The sequence below is a fragment of the Neolamprologus brichardi genome, chromosome 22 (assembly GCF_056152115.1).
Source record: "Neolamprologus brichardi isolate AB-2024 chromosome 22, ASM5615211v1, whole genome shotgun sequence".
Classification (NCBI taxonomy): Eukaryota; Metazoa; Chordata; class Actinopteri; order Cichliformes; family Cichlidae; genus Neolamprologus; species Neolamprologus brichardi.
The window spans coordinates 6,137,107-6,161,492 of record NC_142124.1 but is presented as its reverse complement, the minus strand read 5'-3'; the positions used below and the strand labels follow the sequence as shown (position 1 = coordinate 6,161,492).

Sequence of the window (24,386 nt, the reverse complement as noted above, 5' to 3'; positions counted from 1 at the left end):
CTCCTTATAGTCAAAAGCATGGATATCAAGAATGAAACCTCTAAATTCTTATCTAGTGGTTGAAAGTCTGCAGTAAAGCATCTGTTTCCTAAGATGGAAATTAATCTGAAAATGTAAAAATTAAAACAGCTGCTAGGATTTTTCAAATTACTGGAACAAACAAAATTGTGCACATGTATCTGCTTTCAATTATCTATGGGGCACTTAATTTAGTGCAACATGTTACTGGCCCCTCACGTAACATCACATGATGTATTCTAACTTTGTTAATTTCAGCTCCAGTAAAACTGAGGTTCTTGTGTTTGACAGTTTCTTCTACAGAGGTCAGTCAGTACATCGGTCCTCTCACCAGTAACATCAAATTACCTGCTAAGCACCTGGTACCATCTGTGGTCTTGAATCAAACCTTTACTGTCAGGTAATCACCTGAAACTTTTAATTCACCCTTTAATTCTCTCCTGCCTTGATTATTGTTACTAACTTTTCAATTCAATTTAAATTTTTTATTGTCCCAAAATAGAAATTAGTTTCACATCTCTCAGTCCTACATAGTTTATCGTCTCAAAGAATCACAGCATCGAGACCCCTGAAAAACTAGCCGACACACCTATTCTTGCATCACGTCATCTTCCAGTGAAATTCAGCGTCCACTTTAACATCCTGCTAATTTGCAAAGCTCTACATGGGCAAGCCCCTCTTTATATTGCAGAGGACTTATCACTGCAGCTGGCCTCTCTGATCCCCTAACCAGGTCTACTAACTGTCCTGCTCATTTTAAAACCAGAAGCAATTGTGGTTTTAAGATTGTGGTGCCCAAACTACGGAAAGACTTTCCTCAACCTATCTGGTCGGCTGATTCTGTGGTTTGTGTTAAATGACTGCTGAAAATACATTTTTACAGGTAAGCCTTCCCAAAATCTTTTCGTCTTTATTTTGGGCCATAGATTACAACAATTTGCATGTATGGAAGTTAGGAGGATGAATAACAGCCTGTTTACAATCTTGAGGGACGGATGATAATCAGTGAACTGTTGTTACTGTAAACACACACAGCCCAACATTACAGAAAACTTTGAGTAAAAAACATGGATGAAACATCAGGAATATTTGATGCTACCAACCGCAGTAAGGATGATATCGATATTAGCTGAGACATGAGACGGGATGAGAAACAGAAGGATTTATGTAGCTTTGATATTATTAATTTTTCCAATAAAAACAATAACACGTTTTCAGTCTTCATTACGCTGAATGGCTGTGGCATTTTTGGATTCTATCTACAATTACAATCGCCTGAGAGGAATAAGCAGCCCTTGACTCTTTCAAATGTGATGTTAAAAGGAAATAGAAGTTCCTCTAAATGAATGAGGTGGAGCTGTGTTGTTTTCCATAAATGCTCCACTATCAGCTTTGCTGTGGTTCAAGCTGTGAATCTTTGTGTTCATCCACGAAGCGTAATTGTTAAAAGTAGCATTTCTCATTTTAAAATGAGCTTTTCTGTCTAAAACAGACAAACCCTAATATTAACAGAATCTACAATAATGTAAAATATTTACATGAGAAAAAGCAGAAGCAAATTTATCAGCAATAAGGGGATTAAAAATCACATGTGGAACACAGAAAATCCAAAGTAAGAGACAAATAAAAAAAAAGCATGATGAGAATAAAATGTCCACAAAATAAAGAAAAGAAAAAAAAAATAACCCAGAGTAATAAGAGGATCTGAAACATGTCCTTTGTTAAGTATAGGGCCAGCACATGTTGGGTCAGCTTTAAAGATTACATCAGTGTGAGGACCTTTCCAACATATTTAACTAACGTTCATCTATGTGAATGGTAAAATCTCCAATAATAAGCAGTCTTGACAGGATCAATGTGGAAGACAAAGAGTGACAAAAATCCTTCAATAAGGAGGTACATGGACCAGGTAGATGGAAAATAACAACAGTAAAACTGATTATTTCTTCCATCTTTAAAGATCTTAGACTCAAATGAAAAGGTTTTGGAGCTCACGGCACATAAAGCTGCAGCCAGGCGCCACGTCCTGAAGAATATGAGCTGAAGAATAGAAGAGAGGGCACGGTGGTTAGCACTGTTGCCGCACAGCAAGAAGGTCCTGAGTTCAATTCCAACATCAGGCCGGGTCTTTCTGTGTGGAGTTTGCATGTTCTCCCCGTGTTTGCGTGGGTTCTCTCCGGGTACTCCGGCTTCCTCCCACCGTCCAAAGACATGCTGCTTGTGGGGATAGGTTAATTGGATAACCCAAATTGTCACTAGGTGTGAATGGGCGAATGAATGAGAGTGCGAATGGTTGTCTGTCCCTGTGTGTTGGCCCTGCGACAGACTGGCGACCTGTCCAGGGTGTACCCCGCCTCTCGCCCTATGACAGCTGGGATAGGCTCCAGCGCCCCCCGCGACCCTGAAAAAGATAAGCGGAAGCGAATGGATGGATGGATGAATAGAAGAGAGTTCCACAAGGGAAGTGTGTGTTAGCCAGAAACAGGAAATCTATCTCCTTGGACACAATATAATCATTCAAGATGAAATTCTTATTTGAGATCCTGAGAGGAGATGAGCTGCGATCTCCACTGATGACACTGGGCAAAGAACACGAATCACTGTGCACATAAAACTCACTCAACGGTGGGGAGACCACAAGACCTGCAGAAGTTTTCCTTCTGTGCTGATCAAAGTTTGACAGAGGTAAGTGCACTTGGGACAGAACGCCTTTCGTTGCAGGTCGATTTTATAACTGTATGATCATATGTCTTGAACACTGAGGTGAAGAGAGGCGCAAAGCTAACAACTGGTCACTGCCTGGTGGTGACTTGGATCAGGTGGTGGGGGAGGATGGAGAGGCCTGGTGTACCCAAACATATAGTGAGGGTGTTTGGGGAGAATCTGACAGCATTTCAAAGGAGGCTGAAGATATTGAGTCCAAGTGGACTGTGGTTCACACCCCACTACCAAAGCAGCTACAGAGAGCTGAGGCGGGTGATGGGCGCCTGTCAGGTCAGTAATCCCAAAAACCAGATGATGAACATCAGAGGTGAAGGGAGCTATTAAGGTGAATTATATTGATCTTATCAGGCTTGGTTATGTTCTACTGTGAATAAAATATTTATTTATGAGCCATTTTATTTAAATTTTACACAGTGAACCAGCTTTTGAAACTTGTATGCTTCCACCCTCACCCATGGTCACAAGTTCTGAATAGTGACTATAGGTCACTGAGAGGCCACCTGATACAAGTGGCAGAAATGAACCCCCTGAGAAGGATGGCTGGGCGATAGAGTGAGGAGCTTGGTCATTCATGGAGGCCTCAGAATATCTTATACACAGAATAAACTACATACAGCACTTTGTAAAGCACACAAACGCTGATGATTCTCCCATTTACACAGAAATACTGTACATGAAAACAGGACACGACCCAAACACAGCCTGAGGCACAGCTGCTCCTATTTGAATAGAAGTATGTTGAACAATACCCACGTATAGTGCCAATACAACATATTAATTGCATTTCATTCTTCTCCTTCTTTTTTTTAAATCCCACCTGGGGGCACTCATGTTCAAAAACTGTGGGTCCATAACATAAAGGTTATAACACAACACTCTTGCTCTCTCTCCCTCTCTGTCTTTCACTCACACAGACACGCACACCACCATCACCTTTGCTAAACTGCTAATGAAAAACATTGACCAGGCAGCTGCAACTGAGCAGCATCCAACTCTTTTCACGGTTGTTGTGGTCGTGGTAATTTTGTGAGACCACATTGAAAAGGCTCGGATGAGCTTGCCAAAGTTCTACAAACTGGGCATCCATCGCTTGTGTCCAGATCACACGCTGCACTGCTGTGCTACTCCATCTTTTTCACTTCAATTTCTGTGTTTGCACATGCAAGAGAAGTTGCGTTGACACCCTCATGACGGGCGACAGGATTTCAAACAAGTTTGATTTTCTTGCGATCATATGATTGCTGATCGGGAGCTGGTTGTGAGGTGTTAATCGCTTCTCGTTACCCCATGTATACGACACGATGCACGACACACGATTAAGGTGAAACTCGGGTCGATCCCCAAAACGGTCGCACAACTGAAAAATCTTCACACAATGGGCCAAAATTCGCACAGTGAATGCCCAGCTTAAGAAGAGCCACTTTTGTGACACTGTAAGCTCTGACTTTAAGCTAGTTTACGCCTCTGGCAAACTGACAACATGGCTCAGTTCTCACACTAAACAAAGTCGCACTTGCTAAATCAGGAAAATAAAAACATGTGGGTAGCAGCATGAAACATACCCTGAGCAACCTGAGATTTATAACAAGAACTTTCTGATTATTAGAATTTACTGAACTTTACAGCAGCTTGCAGTATCAGAACACTTTTTAAGTTACATACTTGTTAAAATTATTAAGTGATTATGATATAGCTAGGGCTGCTCGATTATGGCAAAAATTATAATCATGATTATTTTCACTGAAATTGAGATCTCGATTATTTGACAATATTTATTTAACAATAACAATGTATTGAATAATGACTTTAAAGATTGTCATAAAATAGTGTGCAAATACTGATAACAGTGCAAATGTTTGCAATATAAGAAATAAATGAAAAATGTAAACATCTATGTTTAGTGAACTTTGCAGTGTTGCTCTGTGGTGCAGCTATGACACTGTAGCAAAGTTTACACACTATGTCTACTTGATCCACGTCTGACTCCGCGAACCCATAATGTTTCCACACCACTGAAGTTTGGTTTTTTTTACCTCTCTTTTCAACCAACAGCAGTCACTCTCCTCTCCAAATAACTTCTGCGTAGCTTTCCGAGCTTCCCTCGGGTCCTCTTAATTGTTGTGACACGTGTTCGAAATGCAGAGAGGTGCGCTCGATTTGCCACACAGAGCAGCGCGAGAGTAAAGCACGAGGGAGGGGCTAATAATCGGCTCAGTCATTTTTAATGAGCGTTGAAAGCCCAGATCGTAATCGAGATTAAAATTCGATTAATTGAGCAGCCCTAGATATAGTTTACTTCCTCTTGTGCTAATAATGGGGCAAATAAGTGAAAATGAAACACTACATGTACGAAGGCTAATCTACACCATGGAGCCTAACTCTGAAAAAACTAGAATTTTTCAGGGTTCTTTTTTTGTTACTGCTGGCTGCACTGAAACATGAAAATCCATTTGTTATCCACTTTATGAATGAGGCCTGTTTGGAGGAGTGCCCGTTTGAGTCAGGTGCACTGGTGCTGGGCCAACAAGCTGGAGTCGGAAAGATTCATCAGGTCAGGTGTACACACTGATAAGTTACTAAACGCATATCACACCACAAACATAACTAAGCTTATTCTGGAATTAATATTGGGAATCCTAACATTAGCATGTCTGTAGGGGGAATAAAATGAAAAAAACAACAACAACCAAACAACAACAACAAAAAACTGTAACCTTCTACATAATCTGACCTGCACCTCCTGAGAAATGTTACACATTGTGTCAGCGCATAACACAATGACTTGAATTCCATGGAAAGCTGGCATGTAGTGATAAGAGGAGTTTCCAGTTACAACACAAGTTTGGACGTAGATTTCCCGCAAAAGCCTAAATCAAGCTCAAGTCTATAAACTGCGAGCAACAAACTAACCAACCCAGTGATGCCACATTGTGTACTGGCACAAGATGGCGCTAAACATGCTTAAAATCTTTAAATTAACCCTCTCAGGCTCAAATTAAACCTTTTGTTGCTAATGCACAACCAAGTCCTGCAGTGGTACTTCTGAGTAAAAAAACTCATAAAATATGTATGTGGGGTAATCAGGTTGTTAGTTTTTAACTGTTGCAAATCAGCAACGCCTGCCTTGAGAGGGTTAAAACACTTTGTAATTCCAGCTGTTTTTTTAGTGAAGTGTTGTTTGTGAATGAGGTGATTCTTTATAGTGAACAACAAGAGCCGAGTCCCACCGAGCAAACCTGAATCTTCAGCCCTGCTGAGAATCCATGCAGGCAGGGCCGGGGCTACGGCTCCCCGCACCCTCCAGCAGATGGAGAAAGCTTTTGAAAACAAGCGCGCTGATCCAAACAGGTGTGCACACAGGTGTTCACAGACACAAACCACACCTCTCTTGGCTGCTACCTCAAAGCACATTGTGCGCCGTCGGTGTTGTTGAGCACAACAACATTCAATATTTAGTATTTACTGTTATTTACACTCAGATGGATTAATGTGATGGTGCTGTGTTTATTATGTTTCTCTCTTTTTTGCTTGTTTTCTCTTTTTTTCTCTCAACAGGTGATCCGGGAGGTTTTTTCTTTTCAGGTGCCCTTTCTCACTGTCCCTCTTCCCCTCTGTTTTTCTTTTCCTTCATCTTTCTTTCTCCCTTTCCTACCCCCAGCCATGTCTGTTAAATATCCAAGCTAACATTGATCACAGCATAGAGATCAGACTGTTTATAATAGATAACTAGCTAGTGGCTTTGATACTGCCAACACAGATTCCTGGAACTTAATAAGTTATTTATTGTGAAGCAGCGGGCTGGAGTTTGCTTCAGTTCACGTCGCCGCTTCATTCACACTGAATATGTTGGCTGGTTCAACATGACGGGCAGAGCTTTGAAACTTTGGCACAAGACTCCGTGTTTTTAAGATGACTGAAACACTTTTTCACGTATTGTACCATTTGCACTGTGCGTTAGTAAAAAAGTGTTGCTTTAGTGTATTTTGGACCCATCAAGGAAGCGTTCGCAAATGTGGGAATATTTTGAGTTAGCGACACCGAATAAAATGAAATAGGTCTCAGTGTTTAGTCAAATACACTCGTGCACACTAAATACATCCTAAACAACTCTGGTGACCCATTTTAACATTTTTATTGTAGAAAAATAAAAAACAAACATCAGTACTCGTAGGCTCTGCTCTCTCCTTTGTAAAACTGAGACATAAAAAATCATTCACGGCCTTCAGACTTTTTAGTTTTCATACAATAATACGCGAGCTGTGTTAGACATATGAATTTCCCTTTGGGATCTATACATTTATTCTTATTCACAGTGTTATATTATTCAAGGGGTTTCTCACTGACTGTAAATAAATAAAAGATGAAGATTACGTCGGGAAATAAGACAGAAATCTGTGAAAGCGAAAATAATGACACGAGTACAGACTTTCCATATAAACACATCACAGCACATCAGTCACACCCACTGCTTCATCAACAACATCTTCCCTGTCCAATACGTAATGTATAATCAATGACAAATCCATTTCTCAATGCTTTTATAAAATTATTATTTTCTAGATGGAATTATTCAGGCAGGTATTTTTTATATGGAATACAAATAAATATATAAAATTGTAAAATTAATTCAGATTGGGAGGACATTTGAGTGATTCTTGCAACATTAGTTACAATTCTATAAAATGTTTGAAACATGAATCACATATGTGAGGCTTTATGTGGCAGTGCAACAACCACTGTTGCCACTAGATGTCGCCCACTTTCATTTTCATGCACTTTCATTTTTACTGCTGCACCTAATGAGGAATGAGTTATTTACTCATTAATCACAGAGCTAATGTACTAAATCAAAGCTCTGAAGACAACTGTCTGCAACTTTGTGATTGTGACAGGACAGCAGAGCATGTAGTCTGTGCTTTCTGATTTGCCGATCTCTCACTCTGCAAGTTTTGCATTACAGCTCCCACCTAAAGTCAAAGTATGCAACTCTGTGACTTGAGAGGGCGCATTTGAGCAGCTGTAGTCACTGATTTGGTCTTAATCTGAGTTGTGGCTGTTAGTGTGTAACAAAAAAAAAAGAATTACAACAATAATCCCTCCATTCTGGCCTCCCCAGATTTTGTTGCGCCTGATCTTTGGGTTGCTCCCCATCCGTATTTGGACACCAGAGTACATGTGATTGTAGATGTCGTTATCTTCCATATATATATATATATATATATATATATATATATATATATATATATATATATATATATATATATTTATTTTATTTTTTTTACATCTATGATTAGGGGACCATGTCAACTGTTCAGTGTATAAAATAGATTTACTTTTGAAGTATTGAGGATAGAAACTGGATATTAAACTGATACCATGGTTTTATAAGGTGTTATAGGTGCATGAATGCTACAAGCGCTGTGTTGTTGTAGCTCATTGGTAGGTGGATGCCAGGTAACATGATGGAGCCATAATATGTGATATAGATCCTCTAGACTTCAGGAGAAAGATATGTGTGTCAAGTTTGGATGCTAAAGTTTAGGAGATGTTTCTAGATTTTTTTGTATTATATTTCAGATCTGTCACTCTAACCCTTTATCTAGATTTACCCTGTATTCAATCAGGGTACTGTTAATGGTTCAGAAGGATGACTGAACTACAGGAAATCATATGATTACCTAGTTTTATGGTAAAAATGCCTGAGCTTTGAAATTGGGGTACAGTTTGTCTTCTACTGCTCTTCATTGTAACTATATTTTACCCATTTACACATAAGTCTACAGCACAAAGTATAAAAGATGGACTAAAATATTTTAGCATTTTGCAATGTTGTGTTTTTGGAACCAGAAGTTAGCTCAAACAGATGAAAGGTTAAAGAGCGAATTTAATGATTAATAATTGAGTTACAACTCCAGCTTTGACACACATCATTACAAACTATCATTATAAATATAGCTACATCATAAACATCATTATAAATTACAGGGGTGCAACGCACAGCCACACATATCAGCTAATCAGTGCCAAGTAATACACTAATAAAATAATGTAATTTCACTCATTAAAACTGAAGCACAATCCTCTTCAGGTAACATTAGTCAGATAATCCATTAATCTAACTTTTGAGAGGTTACAAAACTGCTAAGCATAAATGATTTGTTAGATAAAAGGCTACTGTTAAGCAGGGCAATAACTGCAGGACAGACGGGTCTCAGAGGTTTACACCGCACAGTAATCAGATTATTAAGCCTGGGTGTGAAATATGGTCAATGTGAGATGATAATAAACTGGAACTGGTAAAGATGAGGTGGCTGACCTTGAGACTGGGAAGCCAGGCGGAATAACAGTGGTTTGTGCAGTTGGTGGAACAGCAGCCGTCCAGGGACCAGGTCCAGGAAGACTAATTACGCATAATAATTAAGACTAACTGACTAATTGGAGGGACAACTACCAATGTTGAGAATGTTTAGCCGTGACGCCGAAAGAGCTGAAGAAGATGTTACAGTCTCACCACGACCCAAGATTTAGTAAATCCAGAAAAAACGTTAAACACCTGTAAGATGGACGAAGCGGTCCGGATGTTACGTCAATAAAAAAAAAGCTATGTTAGCTCAACAGCAACAATATTCAATTCAATTTTATTTATACAGCCCCAAATCATAACAACAGTAACTTCAAGGCGCTTTATATCCTTTTATTATATGTTTGTAACTTCAATTCGCATCACACACCTCACTTCCTTAAAGTCAGTACTGCAGTTTGTATTGAGCAGAAGGGTAGAACATGTGAGCGCACTTCAGGGAAAACCACATGCTGGTAAGTATATAAAAGCTTACTGAACCATCAGACCACATCATCCACATAACAGAGAAGTGACAAGTTTAAGAAAGCCCTGCAGAGCCCTACACAGGAAGTGGTGGCACTTTTGATTTCTTTCTTTTTCCTGCCATGGGCATGCTTACTGTTTAAAATAAACAGTGAAAAGAAAAGAAAACAGATGAATCATAATAATAATTTCCACTGTTATATATGTAATATGCACATTTTAGGTGCAAGTTCATTGGTGCTTTACTGAGCACAGCAGTGGCGCACAAATTAAAGGGGAGACACTTGCTTGTTGAAGTTAAGGGAATCTATGAGCGATTTACAAGCTCAATAAAACTGGATCTACAGAACATTATTTTTCCCTTTTTCAGCTTTAACTATTTAGAAATGTCTGTGTGAACAAATATGTATGAAAACCAGCCACATTTACAGTCAGCCAGACATTAACTTAGATGTATATTTACAGCATTTTATATTTTAAGTCTGCAATTATTCAAGTTTGTTTAGAACAACCAAGTTCTCATAAGCAGAAATGTTTTCTTTTTCTTCTCCTAATGTTCATTCAAAATTCCATCACAGTCTGCCTTTCTGCAGACTTTCAGCCATTTGGGAAGGAAAATCATCTGTCCTCATTTAGTTTAAAAATGTTTTCTCTCAGTTTAACTGAAGCTGATTTGAAGCATCAGCAAAGTTTATGAAATCAGGTGGTTAACTTAAAAAAAAGCAATAACTGAGATGCACTGGAGCGGTAAATAAAGCAAAAAATGAGCATAATACTAAAGAATAAGAGAATACCTTTTTAATTTATCTCATTTTATTCTGAGCTGTAATTTGACCAATAATAAAGATTTTAATTAGTTTTGAGAAAATATGCTGATTCTAGAACATAATATTATTTTGCTATTATTAGTCTGTCAAAGCCAAATTGTTTGGAATTAAAAAAAATAGAAAACTAATATAAAAACTACTTTTATTTCATTTTCCATAATACCTGAGCTTATTTAAAATAAATAAACACAGTTTGCACTTTTGGAGTGACAGTATGCAGGAAACCAGGAGCATAAAATGTGTTTATTTTAAGGTTTAATATAGTCGCCATCAGATGGAGACATAATACAATTTAAATACCAAGTGTGACTTGTGCTCAGTAGATGGCGCCATATTTTTTCCTAAACAGGTTAGTCGGTCATGCCCACATCAAGTTTCAGGTTCAGGCTTTTTCAGTAATCAGAATGTCGTAAATGTGAGAACACGTGCACACAGATGAGCTCTAAATGGAGAGACTGTGAATGTAAACATCAAAACAAAGCTTCACGTGGCTTATTCACAAGAGGGCGCCACATCATGCAGCTCCACATGATTCACTAAAAGCTTTGAAAAATAAAGCAGACAGACTCACGTTTTTATAAGAATAATAAAATGTTTAATTTAAGGGTCCATAAACAAACACAGATACTTGTCTAACTTCTCTCTCATCATCTACATCTTAGCCTCTTCCTTTTCCTCCTGTTGGTAGCTCTTGCGACTTCTCCATTCAGAGCTTTTCTTGCTGCTGTGTATATACAGACTATGAAGATGCATCAGGCCTCTGCAGCCACAATGGAAGCCCCGAACGAAAAGTTAAGCCTCAATATATGTGGGGATGATCCGTCCTCTTTTGTAGGCAGCTAAGCCCCTTCGAGTGTTTAGTAAAGAACTTATATGTCTAAAAATGAGAAGTAGGCCATAAATGAAACTAAGCTGCAATGAAGGAAAAACTCTGGTTTGTGTTTGTGGGGTAATAACTGCAAAATCATCATTAGGCTGTAACACAATGAGTGATGTAGTAGGGTTTCAATGTCAACACTATTGTCTTTGGAACAACAGGTCAAGGTTCAAATCTTGCATCCAGCAGGGGTCATGAGGCTAGGCCCCCCCATGCTACCCAAGCATACCTCAGAATATGAGCATCATACATAACTGAATACCAGATTCAAAGCAAGGTAAAAAGGGTTCAGTAAATGTAGTTATTTGATATTCTACAGACTGCAGCTGTGAACTGCAAGATCTGCTTGTAAGGCCTGCAAATAGAGAGTCATATCCAGATGGAACTACAGCGGGGAGAAGACAGTTGTTAATAAATATAAATGTATTGACATAAAAACATTCATAACTTAGTTATAAAACACAATTCAGAAAAGTTTGGGGCAAATTTAGGATTTAGATAATGAGCTCTCAAAGATGTAGATCAGATCTGTTATACGAGCTCCTTGGACACAGACAGACTCGACCACACAGCAATTTATACACTGAATACTTAAGTTCAAAAACAGATAAAAGGTCAAATTAATATCTGTGTAAAATTCTAAATAAAGATCTTGTTTTTTAAACTTGGAAACATGATTAGACTTGCAGATATTTCCCTTCCTCTTTATGACTTCAATGCACAAAATAAAAATATATCCACCCCAGAGGAGAGCTTGTTGATGGCTACCGTAGCGTTCCTTTTCCAGTCTGTAAAGCAGTGGTTAATCAGACATGTCATAACTGTAAGTCTCTGTTTTAATAATTTTCTGTGTTTTAGACATTGTGTGTTGTGTGTCAGTTTTTCAGTGCTTTTTAATGTTTGACATATAACGTTATAGTGCTAATGTTTTTGTTTCACCATTCCTGCGCTTTGTTTCTTAAACATGTTTAGATGAATCTATATCTCATTTACAGACAATATCTTTCTTTATTGTCTGTAAATGCCATCAATCTGCAGATGAACATTAGCTTGGATGATTAAAGCTGATATATATGAACTTAACGGCAAAAACACAACTCAAGTGTCTCAAGTCTGAAAGCTATCCCTAAAACTGAATCTCCATCATTTTAATTTACGACCGTGGTCAGAAGTTTACATTCACCCATTGTGGGCGTGAAGTCAGTAGTTTAGCCTTTTAATAACTTCTTTGAACTGTTTGAACTACATCAGAATCAGAGGATCAGAGGATGTTGTCCAGCATTGTCCTCATTTTGGACAACATCCGCCTCTCTGACACCACCTTAAGGGACTCCAGCTTCATTCCCACAACATTACTAGCCTTGCAGATGGGTTTATTGAGTCTGCTGATATCGGCAACCCTCAGCCTGCTACCCCAGCATGCAACAGCATAGATGATGGCACTGGCCACAGGAGACTCCTAAAAAATCCTGAAAGACCTCAGAAAACAGAGGTGACTCTGGCCCTTCTTGTAGTGCAGTGGTGCTTATATCTATGTGTACTCTGAGGTATTCTCCACAATCGACCCCCTGGATTGAACCAGCAGTCACAGGTTTCCATCTCATCACCCTCACTGATGGATCCAACCACCGAAGAGTCATCAGAAAACATATGAAGATGGCAGGACTCTGTGCAGTAGCTGGTGTAGAGAAGAGGAAAGGGGAGAGGACAGTGTCTCTGCGTACATCTTTAAAGGTTTAAAAAACAACTGGATGCACAAGTTTGAGTTTATTTTGGATTTTTTTTTAATCCAAACCAGGTCAAAAATATAAATATAAACCATCAAAACTGGTTTTGGAAATAATAGAGCAGGCTAACATGAAGCTTCTGGAGAGACTTTCTCAAAGGTCCAACATCAGCCATGATGGAAATGTGTGGCCTTTGTTTAATGCCGGGTCCCAGTCAGCAAACCAACTCATTTAAATGGACTTAATCATTTCTGGCCATATGGTTGAATATCGGGTCAGAATGATTTCAGAAGTATGGAGATGGCTACTAAAACCTTCTGATCAAGGTGCAACTTGCTAAGGGACGTTTAATCAAATATTAGTGGGGGTGTATACACACAGGTATGAGCCTATATTTATAGCACGACCCCGTTTATGTTACTAAAGTCATTAAAGATGAATGCTGTGCAAATATTCCATCCTGGAAAAAGAACAGGTGAAAGAAATCATTAAAAGTCTAAAAATGAAGGAACCTTTAAACATAAATGTGTAAACAGCAGTCAGCCCGTCTTCATTATCACTCAGCCTTACTCTGTTCTTTCCTGCAGTACTGAATAAACCAGCCAGTTAACTTTCTACCAAACAGCAGTTGGAGAATTTCAAAGGTTTAACGATTGCACTGTTTTGCATATTCCTGTGAAAGGTAAACAGACGGGGAGAGGAGGCACAAAGGGATGATAAGCCTGCCTTCACACCTGAGGACAACCGTTTCTCTGGCTGTTAAACACACTGAAACAGTTCTGTCTCTGTCTGTTGTTGTCTTTCACTTTCTTCTTTCTCTGTACTTTGTATATTGTAACTTTCTGCTGCAGCCTTAAAGAGTGTCCAGCAGCAGTTCACAGCTCCACCCTTCAAACAAAACTAGCAGCCTCAGAGGCATATGCTCCAAAAGAGATTACTCGTGTAGGATTAAACATGATAATCTCATCTCTTGTTCATGATCATCTTTGTTGATTTTGCTTTGGTGTAGCTGGTTTATGAGCTGAACAGTGAGCAGTGAAAACTGTTATAAACACATTGATCAGAGCACTGGTAACACTTTCATTTCACAGACTCCCGTCTTTATCTCCACCCAGGAAACCTTCCTCAAGAGAGAGACCATCTCTATTCATTTGGAAATGTCTCACCTCTCTAGTCACGACTACCCTTTTGTTTTTTTGTGAAGTGTCCTACTCAGTTTCACACAACTCCCTTTGCATGAATGCATAATTAAGCTGCTGTTGTCTTCCTAGTCGTTACTTCTTGCAGGAGTCCAGCCTGCGAGTCTTTCAGTTTCAGGATCTCTGCTCTTTAAACTGTTGAAAGTCTCAATGAGTATCGTGCCAGATAAGAAGTAAAAAGGACTTCAGTTGTCTTAAAGTTGCTTTTGGTTGATTTATAGCACAAAGAGAAATGAAGAGAGTCCCACAAATACAAGCAAAGCATGAAGCAGTGAAAAGAAGCAGTTATAATAACTGTTCATACAACACAGCAGCTACATCAGTTTAACAGAGGGGGATTTATTTTTGATGACTATTATTACATAAGGAGAGTCAAATTGATTTTATAGGCTCCAGTTTATTCTGTTATTTTTTTCATTAAAGTAATATGCATGATGTTTATTAGGGTCAGATTATAAAAGTTAAAAACAGTTTAAACACTCAGTCATGTAGACATATCAGTCTCAGTACATAATGGACCCGAGCCTGTGGACAAAGTTTAGTCACTTTAACCTTTTCTGTGCGTATACAGCATCGTTTCAGTTGGTTTCTGGTGTTATAGTTGTATTTCACACCTAGTTTCAGTTATTAGTTTAGTTAACTACAACAACATTGGTAAAACGTACTGTAACACTTTGGCTCCAAGGAAGTTGATTTCCACCACAAACTCATAAAGTCATAAAACTGCAATGCTGATTGGGCCAAAGTCAAAGGGAGAGCGTAATTAATATTATTTTTTTTCTTTAAAGTTGATAAATTACTGTGTGACAGCAACCATGACATGAAAAACAGCTTAGCTCAATAAAATAAATACAGAGCAAACGTAAAGGTATAAAAAAAATACATACAAAAAAATCGATTCAGTAAATCTCAACGTGATTGTGATACAATAAGAAGCTTAGAGGATTTTCTGTATCTGTGACAGCAGAAGTGAAAGTGACGTTAGAGAAAGTGTAAAAGCTGCTCTAAATGAAAATGTAAATGACACCCAACAAGTAAGTGTAAGAGTGTGTGTGTGTGTGTGTGTGTGTGTGTGTGTGTGTGTGTGTGTGTACTTGTTTTCATGACATCTTAGGACAATTTTATGATAACACACTCACAAAATGAGGACGCTCAGAAAAATGAGGACATTTTTGAGGTCCTCATTTTTCTGAGCCTTCTAAAGTGTTCTAGAGGCTCCCAACATGCTCCCAAACCAAAAATCTCGAAAGTCCTGAAACATCACAATTTTATGAAAAAGTGTGTTTAAGTGTGTTTAGCGTTTTTCCTCATTTTCAGTTTTCGCACCTACTGGCCAGTTTTGGAACTTAACACACTTTAAACACACTTTCAGTGACGTCACTCTGCGAGTCCTCATATTGTAGGTGTGTCAGACACAATAACACATTTGACCCAGGTTATACCCTTCTGGGGCTTAGCGGACACATGCGTGGACAGCACCTTTTAGCTCTTATGTCCACAGTCGTATTCAATGTTGAAATGGAGGTGAACTTTATTTGAATCATTCGTGGAATAATAACATATAAGATTTGAGGCTTCTAAAAATTGTTCGTTCAAACCTTGCCAATTAAACAATCATTCTAACACATATCAAAAACTTTTCCCATTTTTATACATTTTAGGGTGAGCTATAAGCAAGGGTAACAACAGTTAAATCAGGCAAATCTTGACAAAAATGAAGGTTTTTAGATTCAGTTATCAGTGCCTGCACATCTTGGTTTTTTTTGTTGTTGACAAAATGTCTCGAAATATAAAGTTTCAACATTTGTCTAATTATAGTACTATTAATTAATGAGTCTTACTTCTCAAGATCAATGCACAAATTTTCTGACCTTCACTATGCAGAATGATGTGTGTGCAGATTTTGACCCTTGAAGAGTTTATATTAATCTGCATTAATATAATTGCATCTGCAATCTGCAGTTGAACTTGGAGATTCCTGCCGCTGTCATCTGATTCAGTATGATCATCAGGCTCAGTCTCGACTCTGTGTATCTACAAGAATTGATGAAAAAAGTCAACACTTCATTATATTTTAAATTCAACTTACCTTATACTTTTTACAATATAGTATAAAATGCATATTGCTTCTTTAAAAACTAATAACACACTATTAAAAACTGCAGAATGCACAATTCCAGCTTCATTTAGTAATTAAATTAGTAAATAAAAGTGAGTAATTAAGTCACTTAATTAACTAAGCAACTGTAAATGTCACAGTATGCAGCAGTACAATTCAATTTCAATTCAATTTTATTTATATAGCGCCAAATCACAAAAAAAAGTCGCCTCAAGGCCCTTCATAGGTACAGAGAAAAACCCAACAATCATATGACCACCTATGAGCAAGCACTTTGGCAACAGTGGGAAGGAAAAACTCCCTTTTAACAGGAAGAAACCTCTGGCAGAACCAGGCTCAGGGAGGGGCGGCCATCTGTTGCAACCAGTTGGGGTGAGAGAAGGAAAACAGGATGAAAGACATGCTGTGGAAGAGAGACAGAGGTTAATAACAGATATGATTCAATGCAGAGAGGTCTATTAACACATACTGAGTTATAAAGGTGACTGGAAAGGAAAAACTCAATGCATCATGGGAATTCCCAGCAGCCTACGTCTATTGCAGCATAACTAAGGGAGGATTCAGGGTCACCTGGTCCAGCCCTAACTATATGCTTTAGCAAAAAGGAAAGTTTTAAGCCTAATCTTGAAAGTAGAGATAGTGTCTGTCTCCTGAATCAAGGCTGCCGGGGGATTCCCATGATGCACTGAGTTTTTTCCTTTCCAGTCACCTTTCTCACTCACTATGTGTTAATAGACCTCTCTGCACTGAATCATACTTATTAGTTATTAATCCACAGCATGTCTTATTAGTCCACAGCATGGCTTACAAAAGTATTCGGCCCCCTTGAACTTTCCCACATTTTGTCACATTACAGCCACAAACATGAATCAATTTTATTGGAATTCCACGTGAAAGACCAATACAAAGTGGTGTAGACGTGAGAAGTGGAACGAAAATCATACATGATTCCAAACATTTTTTACAAATAAATAACTGAAAACTGGGGTGTGCGTAATTATTCAGCCCCCCGAGTCAATACTTTGTAGAACCACCTTTTGCTGCAATTGGATTCCATTAAAATTGATTCATGTTTGTGGCAGTAATGTGACAAAATGTGGAAAAGGGGGACGAATACATTTGCAAGCCACTGTAAGTACACAGAGAGATAATGAGGGGATGAGGAACAGCTGGGACAAATCAGACCTAACAAGACAAGGGGAAACAAAACTAGACACACTGGATATAGGAAAAGGACTTTCACAATAAAACAGACATAACAAGGGTAATCTAATAAACAAATGAACTTAGCTAACCTAAAGAACTTATAAATAAACATCGACTTCCAAACAAACTAAAACTTAAAACGCTGGGTCAACAGACCCAGGAAAGTGACAGTAAAATCATTTATTATACACATTATACTTATTTTCTTAAATTGCTTATCTATTATCTGTATTTTCACCTGGGGGTCTAGGGGTGCTGCTCTTCTTTTCATAACAAATTAGGACATGTTTATGATAACACACTGACAATATCAAGACAAATTTGGCCTTACTCCATCAGTGAACAGCATGCCCATGCTAACTTAAACTAGACCAGCAAGCTAACCACATGTGTACCAAGTGTTACTTAACAATAGGTACCAAACAAATTAACGGAACGAAATTAACTGTAACAGCAGTTTGCAAAACATTGTGACAGTTCTCAAGTGTTCCTACCTCAAATACAGCACGTGTTGCTGTGTTTTTGTTGTTAAATGGACGAGGAGAGTCCGTGGCTGGTGAGAGGATGCAGCATTTCGTCAGTGGAGCATAGAACGACGTCTGTGATTGGTCAACAAGTGAGTAAAGCTGCATCTGATTGTTCGAAAGCCTCAACCAAAGAGCTGCTGGTCACGGCAAGATACCAACTCGCTTGAGCTCTGCGTGAACGGCACATCCGGGACCTTCAGCACTCAGGAGAGATTTATCTTGACGTATGTATTTACCTTTGATATCCATGATTCGACGCACACTTCGCAAGGTAAAGTTGTATGTTTAACAAGCTAATTAACGTTAGTTAAACGGAATTAAAACAATGCACAATCGATTTGAACAAACTGAAAGTGGTGAATGATGATAAATGTTAAAAAATTACTTAAGATTTATCTTCAACAATAGATATTAGAAGTTAAATTTAACTGTTCTTAAATTCCCACTGGAGTTAAAGGGACCTGCGGCCTAGCATGTGCTCTGCATCTTCAACTGCAGAGACAGTCAGCCTAAGCTCTTTTTAAGTGTAGCTAACTGCAACACACATTTTTTTCAACACAAGATATGTTTGGGGGGATTTAAATGATAATATTAATGTTTTCGTATTTAGCACAAATCAATAGTATTATAGTTATTCGCTCACGGTCTGGGTTTCTGGCCCAGCGTTTCTGACTTTATTCTAAAGTTTTTGAGTTTCTTATGTTTGGTGGTGGGTTAGCTGACTTTGGCATAACGTTATTAACATCGTTTTAAGGAATTTATGTTAGGGCTGTATATTACCACGTTTGTATTTTCATGCCATGTTTCCTGTTTTATTTTGAAAGAGTCTGTTGTGTTCAGTTCATTAATCTCACTTCCCTGTTGTGTCAATAGAATCATTTGTGCGAGCTACTACCCTGCTGTCCCTCCATCCTGTCTCAACCTCCAACAGGAAAATAGAAGTCCTCATATGGTAGGACCAGTAATTGTAGTGTGTGTTACATTGTTCTCATATTGTTTTAAGCTGTGAAGGAAAATGAGTGTGTTTAAGTAGAAGTCCTCATATGGTAGGACCAGTGATTGTAGTGTGTGTGTTACACTGTCCTCATATTGTTGGGTAGCAGAACTGTACGGTGTTAAGTTTCTATAGAATCTGGTATAAGGAAGTCAGATCCTTCTGTAATAATATTCACTGATACAAATATGATCTGTAGTTAATTATCTAGTCGGGATTTACAGTACAGAATGTTTCTGACGTTATATTGTTGTCTTTTGTTGCAGACACCAAGTGCTGAGGTCCTGTCTCAACCTCCTTCAGACCAATTGGTGAGTGACATACCCACTTCATTCTTCCAACAGGTTACACATTATTTTTTTGTATTTGGTATCAAGTATATGTGTCAGTTGGGCCTAGTGCATAAATGAAATGCACTTTGATTGTATTAAAACAATCAGTATGAGTCAAAGTTAACCAAAATCAACATTAGCATTAGGAGAAAGTAATTGTCTATACCATTTGTTAGTCCAAACTTTCCCTTAAAGCATCAGCTTGATCTTTATTCTGACTACATTTGATATTTTTGTCCTTTTACACATGTTTTTGTCCATTTAACCTCCCGCTGATCAGTTTACATGATTTAATTTCTGGGGAAATAGATGGCTTTACATCAGTGTTGGGTTTAGAGCTTTTATTGACAACAGCAGGAGAAGTAAGAAGTCAGGAACATGAACTCTACATGTGTTCAGTCGTCATGTCCTCATATTGTTTTAAGCTGTGAAGGACATGAGTGTGTTTCAGTTGCCTTCCTCGTGTGGTGGGACCAGTGATTGTAATGTGTGTTACATTGTCCTCATATTGTTTTAAGCTGTGAAGGACATGAGTGTGTTTAAGTAGAAGTCCTCATATGGTAGGACCAGTGATTGTAGTGTGTGTGTTACACTGTCCTCATATTGTTGGGTAGCAGAACTGTACAGTGTTAAGTTTCTATAGAATCTGGTATAAGGAAGTCAGATCCTTCTGTAATAATGTTCACTCATACAAATATGATCTGTAGTTAATTATCTAGTCGGGATTTACAGTACAGAATGTTTCTGACATTATATTGTTGTCTTTTGTTGCAGACACCAAGTGCTGAGGTCCTGTCTCAACCTTGTACAGACCAATTGGTGAGTGACATACCCACTTCATTCTTCCAACAGGTTACACATTATTTTTTTGTATTTGGTATCAAGTATATGTGTCAGTTGGGCCTAGTGCATAAATGAAATGCACTTTGATTGTATTAAAACAATCAGTTTGAGTCAAAGTTAACCAAAATCAACATTAGCATTAGGAGAAAGTAATTGTCTATACCATTTGTTAGTCCAAACTTTCCCTTAAAGCATCAGCTTGATCTTTATTCTGACTACATTTGATATTTTTGTCCTTTTACACATGTTTTTGTCCATTTAACCTCCCGCTGATCAGTTTACATGATTTAATTTCTGGGGAAATAGATGGCTTTACATCAGTGTTGGGTTTAGAGCTTTTATTGACAACAGCAGGAGAAGTAAGAAGTCAGGAACATGAACTCTACATGTGTTCAGTCGTCATGTCCTCATATTGTTTTAAGCTGTGAAGGACATGAGTGTGTTTCAGTTGCCTTCCTCGTGTGGTGGGACCAGTGATTGTAATGTGTGTTACATTGTCCTCATATTGTTTTAAGCTGTGAAGGACATGAGTGTGTTTAAGTAGAAGTCCTCATATGGTAGGACCAGTGATTGTAGTGTGTGTGTTACACTGTCCTCATATTGTTGGGTAGCAGAACTGTACAGTGTTAAGTTTCTATAGAATCTGGTATAAGGAAGTCAGATCCTTCTGTAATAATGTTCACTCATACAAATATGATCTGTAGTTAATTATCTAGTCGGGATTTACAGTACAGAATGTTTCTGACATTATATTGTTGTCTTTTGTTGCAGACACCAAGTGCTGAGGTCCTGTCTCAACCTTGTACAGACCAATTGGTGAGTGACATACCCACTTCATTCTTCCAACAGGTTACACATTATTTTTTTGTATTTGGTATCAAGTATATGTGTCAGTTGGGTCTAGTGCATAAATGAAATGCACTTTGATTGTATTAAAACAATCAGTTTGAGTCAAAGTTAACCAAAATCAACATTAGCATTAGGAGAAAGTAATTGTCTATACCATTTGTTAGTCCAAACTTTCCCTTAAAGCATCAGCTTGATCTTTATTCTGACTACATTTGATATTTTTGTCCCTTTACACATGTTTTTGTCCATTTAACCTCCCGCTGATCAGTTTACATGATTTAATTTCTGGGGAAATAGATGGCTTTACATCAGTGCTGGGTTTAGAGCTTTTATTGACAACAGCAGGAGAAGTAAGAAGTCAGGAACATGAACTCTACATGTGTTCAGTCGCCATGTCCTCATATTGTTTTAAGCTGTGAAGGACATGAGTGTGTTTCAGTTGCCTTCCTCGTGTGGTGGGACCAGTGATTGTAATGTGTGTTACATTGTCCTCATATTGTTTTAAGCTGTGAAGGACATGAGTGTGTTTAAGTAGAAGTCCTCATATGGTAGGACCAGTGATTGTAGTGTGTGTGTTACACTGTCCTCATATTGTTGGGTAGCAGAACTGTACAGTGTTAAGTTTCTATAGAATCTGGTATAAGGAAGTCAGATCCTTCTGTAATAATGTTCACTCATACAAATATGATCTGTAGTTAATTATCTAGTCGGGATTTACAGTACAGAATGTTTCTGACATTATATTGTTGTCTTTTGTTGCAGACACCAAGTGCTGAGGTCCTGTCTCAACCTTGTACAGACCAATTGGTGAGTGACATACCCACTTCATTCTTCCAACAGGTTACACATTATTTTTTTGTATTTGGTATCAAGTATATGTGTCAGTTGGGCCTAGTGCATAAATGAAATGCACTTTGATTGTATTAAAACAATCAGTTTGAGTCAAAGTTAACCAAAATCAACATTAGCATTAGGAGAAAGTAATTGTCTATACCATTTGTTAGTCCAAACTTTCCCTTAAAGCATCAGCTTGATCTTTATTCTGACTACATTTGATATTTTTGTCCTTTTACACATGTTTTTGTCCATTTAACCTCCCGCTGATCAGTTTACATGATTTAATTTCTGGGGAAATAGATGGCTTTACATCAGTGTTGGGTTTAGAGCTTTTATTGACAACAGCAGGAGAAGTAAGAAGTCAGGAACATGAACTCTACATGTGTTCAGTCGTCATGTCCTCATATTGTTTTAAGCTGTGAAGGACATGAGTGTGTTTCAGTTGCCTTCCTCGTGTGGTGGGACCAGTGATTGTAATGTGTGTTACATTGTCCTCATATTGTTTTAAGCTGTGAAGGACATGAGTGTGTTTAAGTAGAAGTCCTCATATGGTAGGACCAGTGATTGTAGTGTGTGTGTTACACTGTCCTCATATTGTTGGGTAGCAGAACTGTACAGTGTTAAGTTTCTATAGAATCTGGTATAAGGAAGTCAGATCCTTCTGTAATAATGTTCACTCATACAAATATGATCTGTAGTTAATTATCTAGTCGGGATTTACAGTACAGAATGTTTCTGACATTATATTGTTGTCTTTTGTTGCAGACACCAAGTGCTGAGGTCCTGTCTCAACCTTGTACAGACCAATTGGTGAGTGACATACCCACTTCATTCTTCCAACAGGTTACACATTATTTTTTTGTATTTGGTATCAAGTATATGTGTCAGTTGGGTCTAGTGCATAAATGAAATGCACTTTGATTGTATTAAAACAATCAGTTTGAGTCAAAGTTAACCAAAATCAACATTAGCATTAGGAGAAAGTAATTGTCTATACCATTTGTTAGTCCAAACTTTCCCTTAAAGCATCAGCTTGATCTTTATTCTGACTACATTTGATATTTTTGTCCCTTTACACATGTTTTTGTCCATTTAACCTCCCGCTGATCAGTTTACATGATTTAATTTCTGGGGAAATAGATGGCTTTACATCAGTGCTGGGTTTAGAGCTTTTATTGACAACAGCAGGAGAAGTAAGAAGTCAGGAACATGAACTCTACATGTGTTCAGTCGCCATGTCCTCATATTGTTTTAAGCTGTGAAGGACATGAGTGTGTTTCAGTTGCCTTCCTCGTGTGGTGGGACCAGTGATTGTAATGTGTGTTACATTGTCCTCATATTGTTTTAAGCTGTGAAGGACATGAGTGTGTTTAAGTAGAAGTCCTCATATGGTAGGACCAGTGATTGTAGTGTGTGTGTTACACTGTCCTCATATTGTTGGGTAGCAGAACTGTACAGTGTTAAGTTTCTATAGAATCTGGTATAAGGAAGTCAGATCCTTCTGTAATAATGTTCACTCATACAAATATGATCTGTAGTTAATTATCTAGTCGGGATTTACAGTACAGAATGTTTCTGACATTATATTGTTGTCTTTTGTTGCAGACACCAAGTGCTGAGGTCCTGTCTCAACCTCCTTCAGACCAATTGGTGAGTGACATACCCACTTCATTCTTCCAACAGGTTACACATTATTTTTTTGTATTTGGTATCAAGTATATGTGTCAGTTGGGCCTAGTGCATAAATGAAATGCACTTTGATTGTATTAAAACAATCAGTTTGAGTCAAAGTTAACCAAAATCAACATTAGCATTAGGAGAAAGTAATTGTCTATACCATTTGTTAGTCCAAACTTTCCCTTAAAGCATCAGCTTGATCTTTATTCTGACTACATTTGATATTTTTGTCCTTTTACACATGTTTTTGTCCATTTAACCTCCCACTGATCAGTTTACATGATTTAATTTCTGGGGAAATAGATGGCTTTACATCAGTGTTGGGTTTAGAGCTTTTATTGACAACAGCAGGAGAAGTAAGAAGTCAGGAACATGAACTCTACATGTGTTCAGTCGTCATGTCCTCATATTGTTTTAAGCTTTGAAGGACATGAGTGTGTTTAAGTAGAAGTCCTCATATGGTAGGACCAGTGATTGTAGTGTGTGTGTTACATTGTCCTCATATTGTTGGGTAGCAGAACTGTACAGTGTTAAGTTTCTATAGAATCTGGTATAAGGAAGTCAGATCCTTCTGTAATAATGTTCACTCATACAAATATGATCTGTAGTTAATTATCTAGTCGGGTAGCAGAACTGAATGTTTCTGACATTATATTGTTGTCTTTTGTTGCAGACACCAAGTGCTGAGGTCCTGTCTCAACTTTGTACAGACCAATTGGTGAGTGACATACCCACTTCATTCTTCCAACAGGTTACACATTATTTTTTTGTATTTGGTATCAAGTATAGGTGTCAGTTGGGCCT

At 38.1% G+C, this 24,386-nt stretch overlaps 1 protein-coding gene across 1 annotated transcript; it reads left to right on the top strand.

Moving 5' to 3' along the window:
- Positions 1 to 2,850: 2,850 nt before the first annotated feature.
- LOC148096662 (uncharacterized) lies at positions 2,851 to 23,654 on the top strand. Its single transcript, XM_087835478.1, has 9 exons — positions 2,851 to 3,049; positions 18,145 to 18,274; positions 18,924 to 19,002; positions 19,311 to 19,355; positions 20,151 to 20,195; positions 20,991 to 21,035; positions 21,831 to 21,875; positions 22,671 to 22,715; positions 23,511 to 23,654. Exons 1-9 carry the CDS (start codon positions 2,851 to 2,853, stop codon positions 23,652 to 23,654), a joined length of 777 nt encoding a protein of 258 aa, XP_087691604.1.
- Positions 23,655 to 24,386: the final 732 nt, after the last annotated feature.

Coding starts and splice junctions, on each gene's coding strand:
- LOC148096662 (XM_087835478.1), top strand. CDS start 2,851: ATGGAGAGGCCTGGTGTACCCAAACATATAGTGAGGGTGTTTGGGGAG. Junction 19,003..19,310: donor AAAATAGAAGTCCTCATATG/GTAGGACCAGTA, acceptor CTTTTGTTGCAG/ACACCAAGTGCTGAGGTCCT. Junction 21,876..22,670: donor AACCTTGTACAGACCAATTG/GTGAGTGACATA, acceptor CTTTTGTTGCAG/ACACCAAGTGCTGAGGTCCT.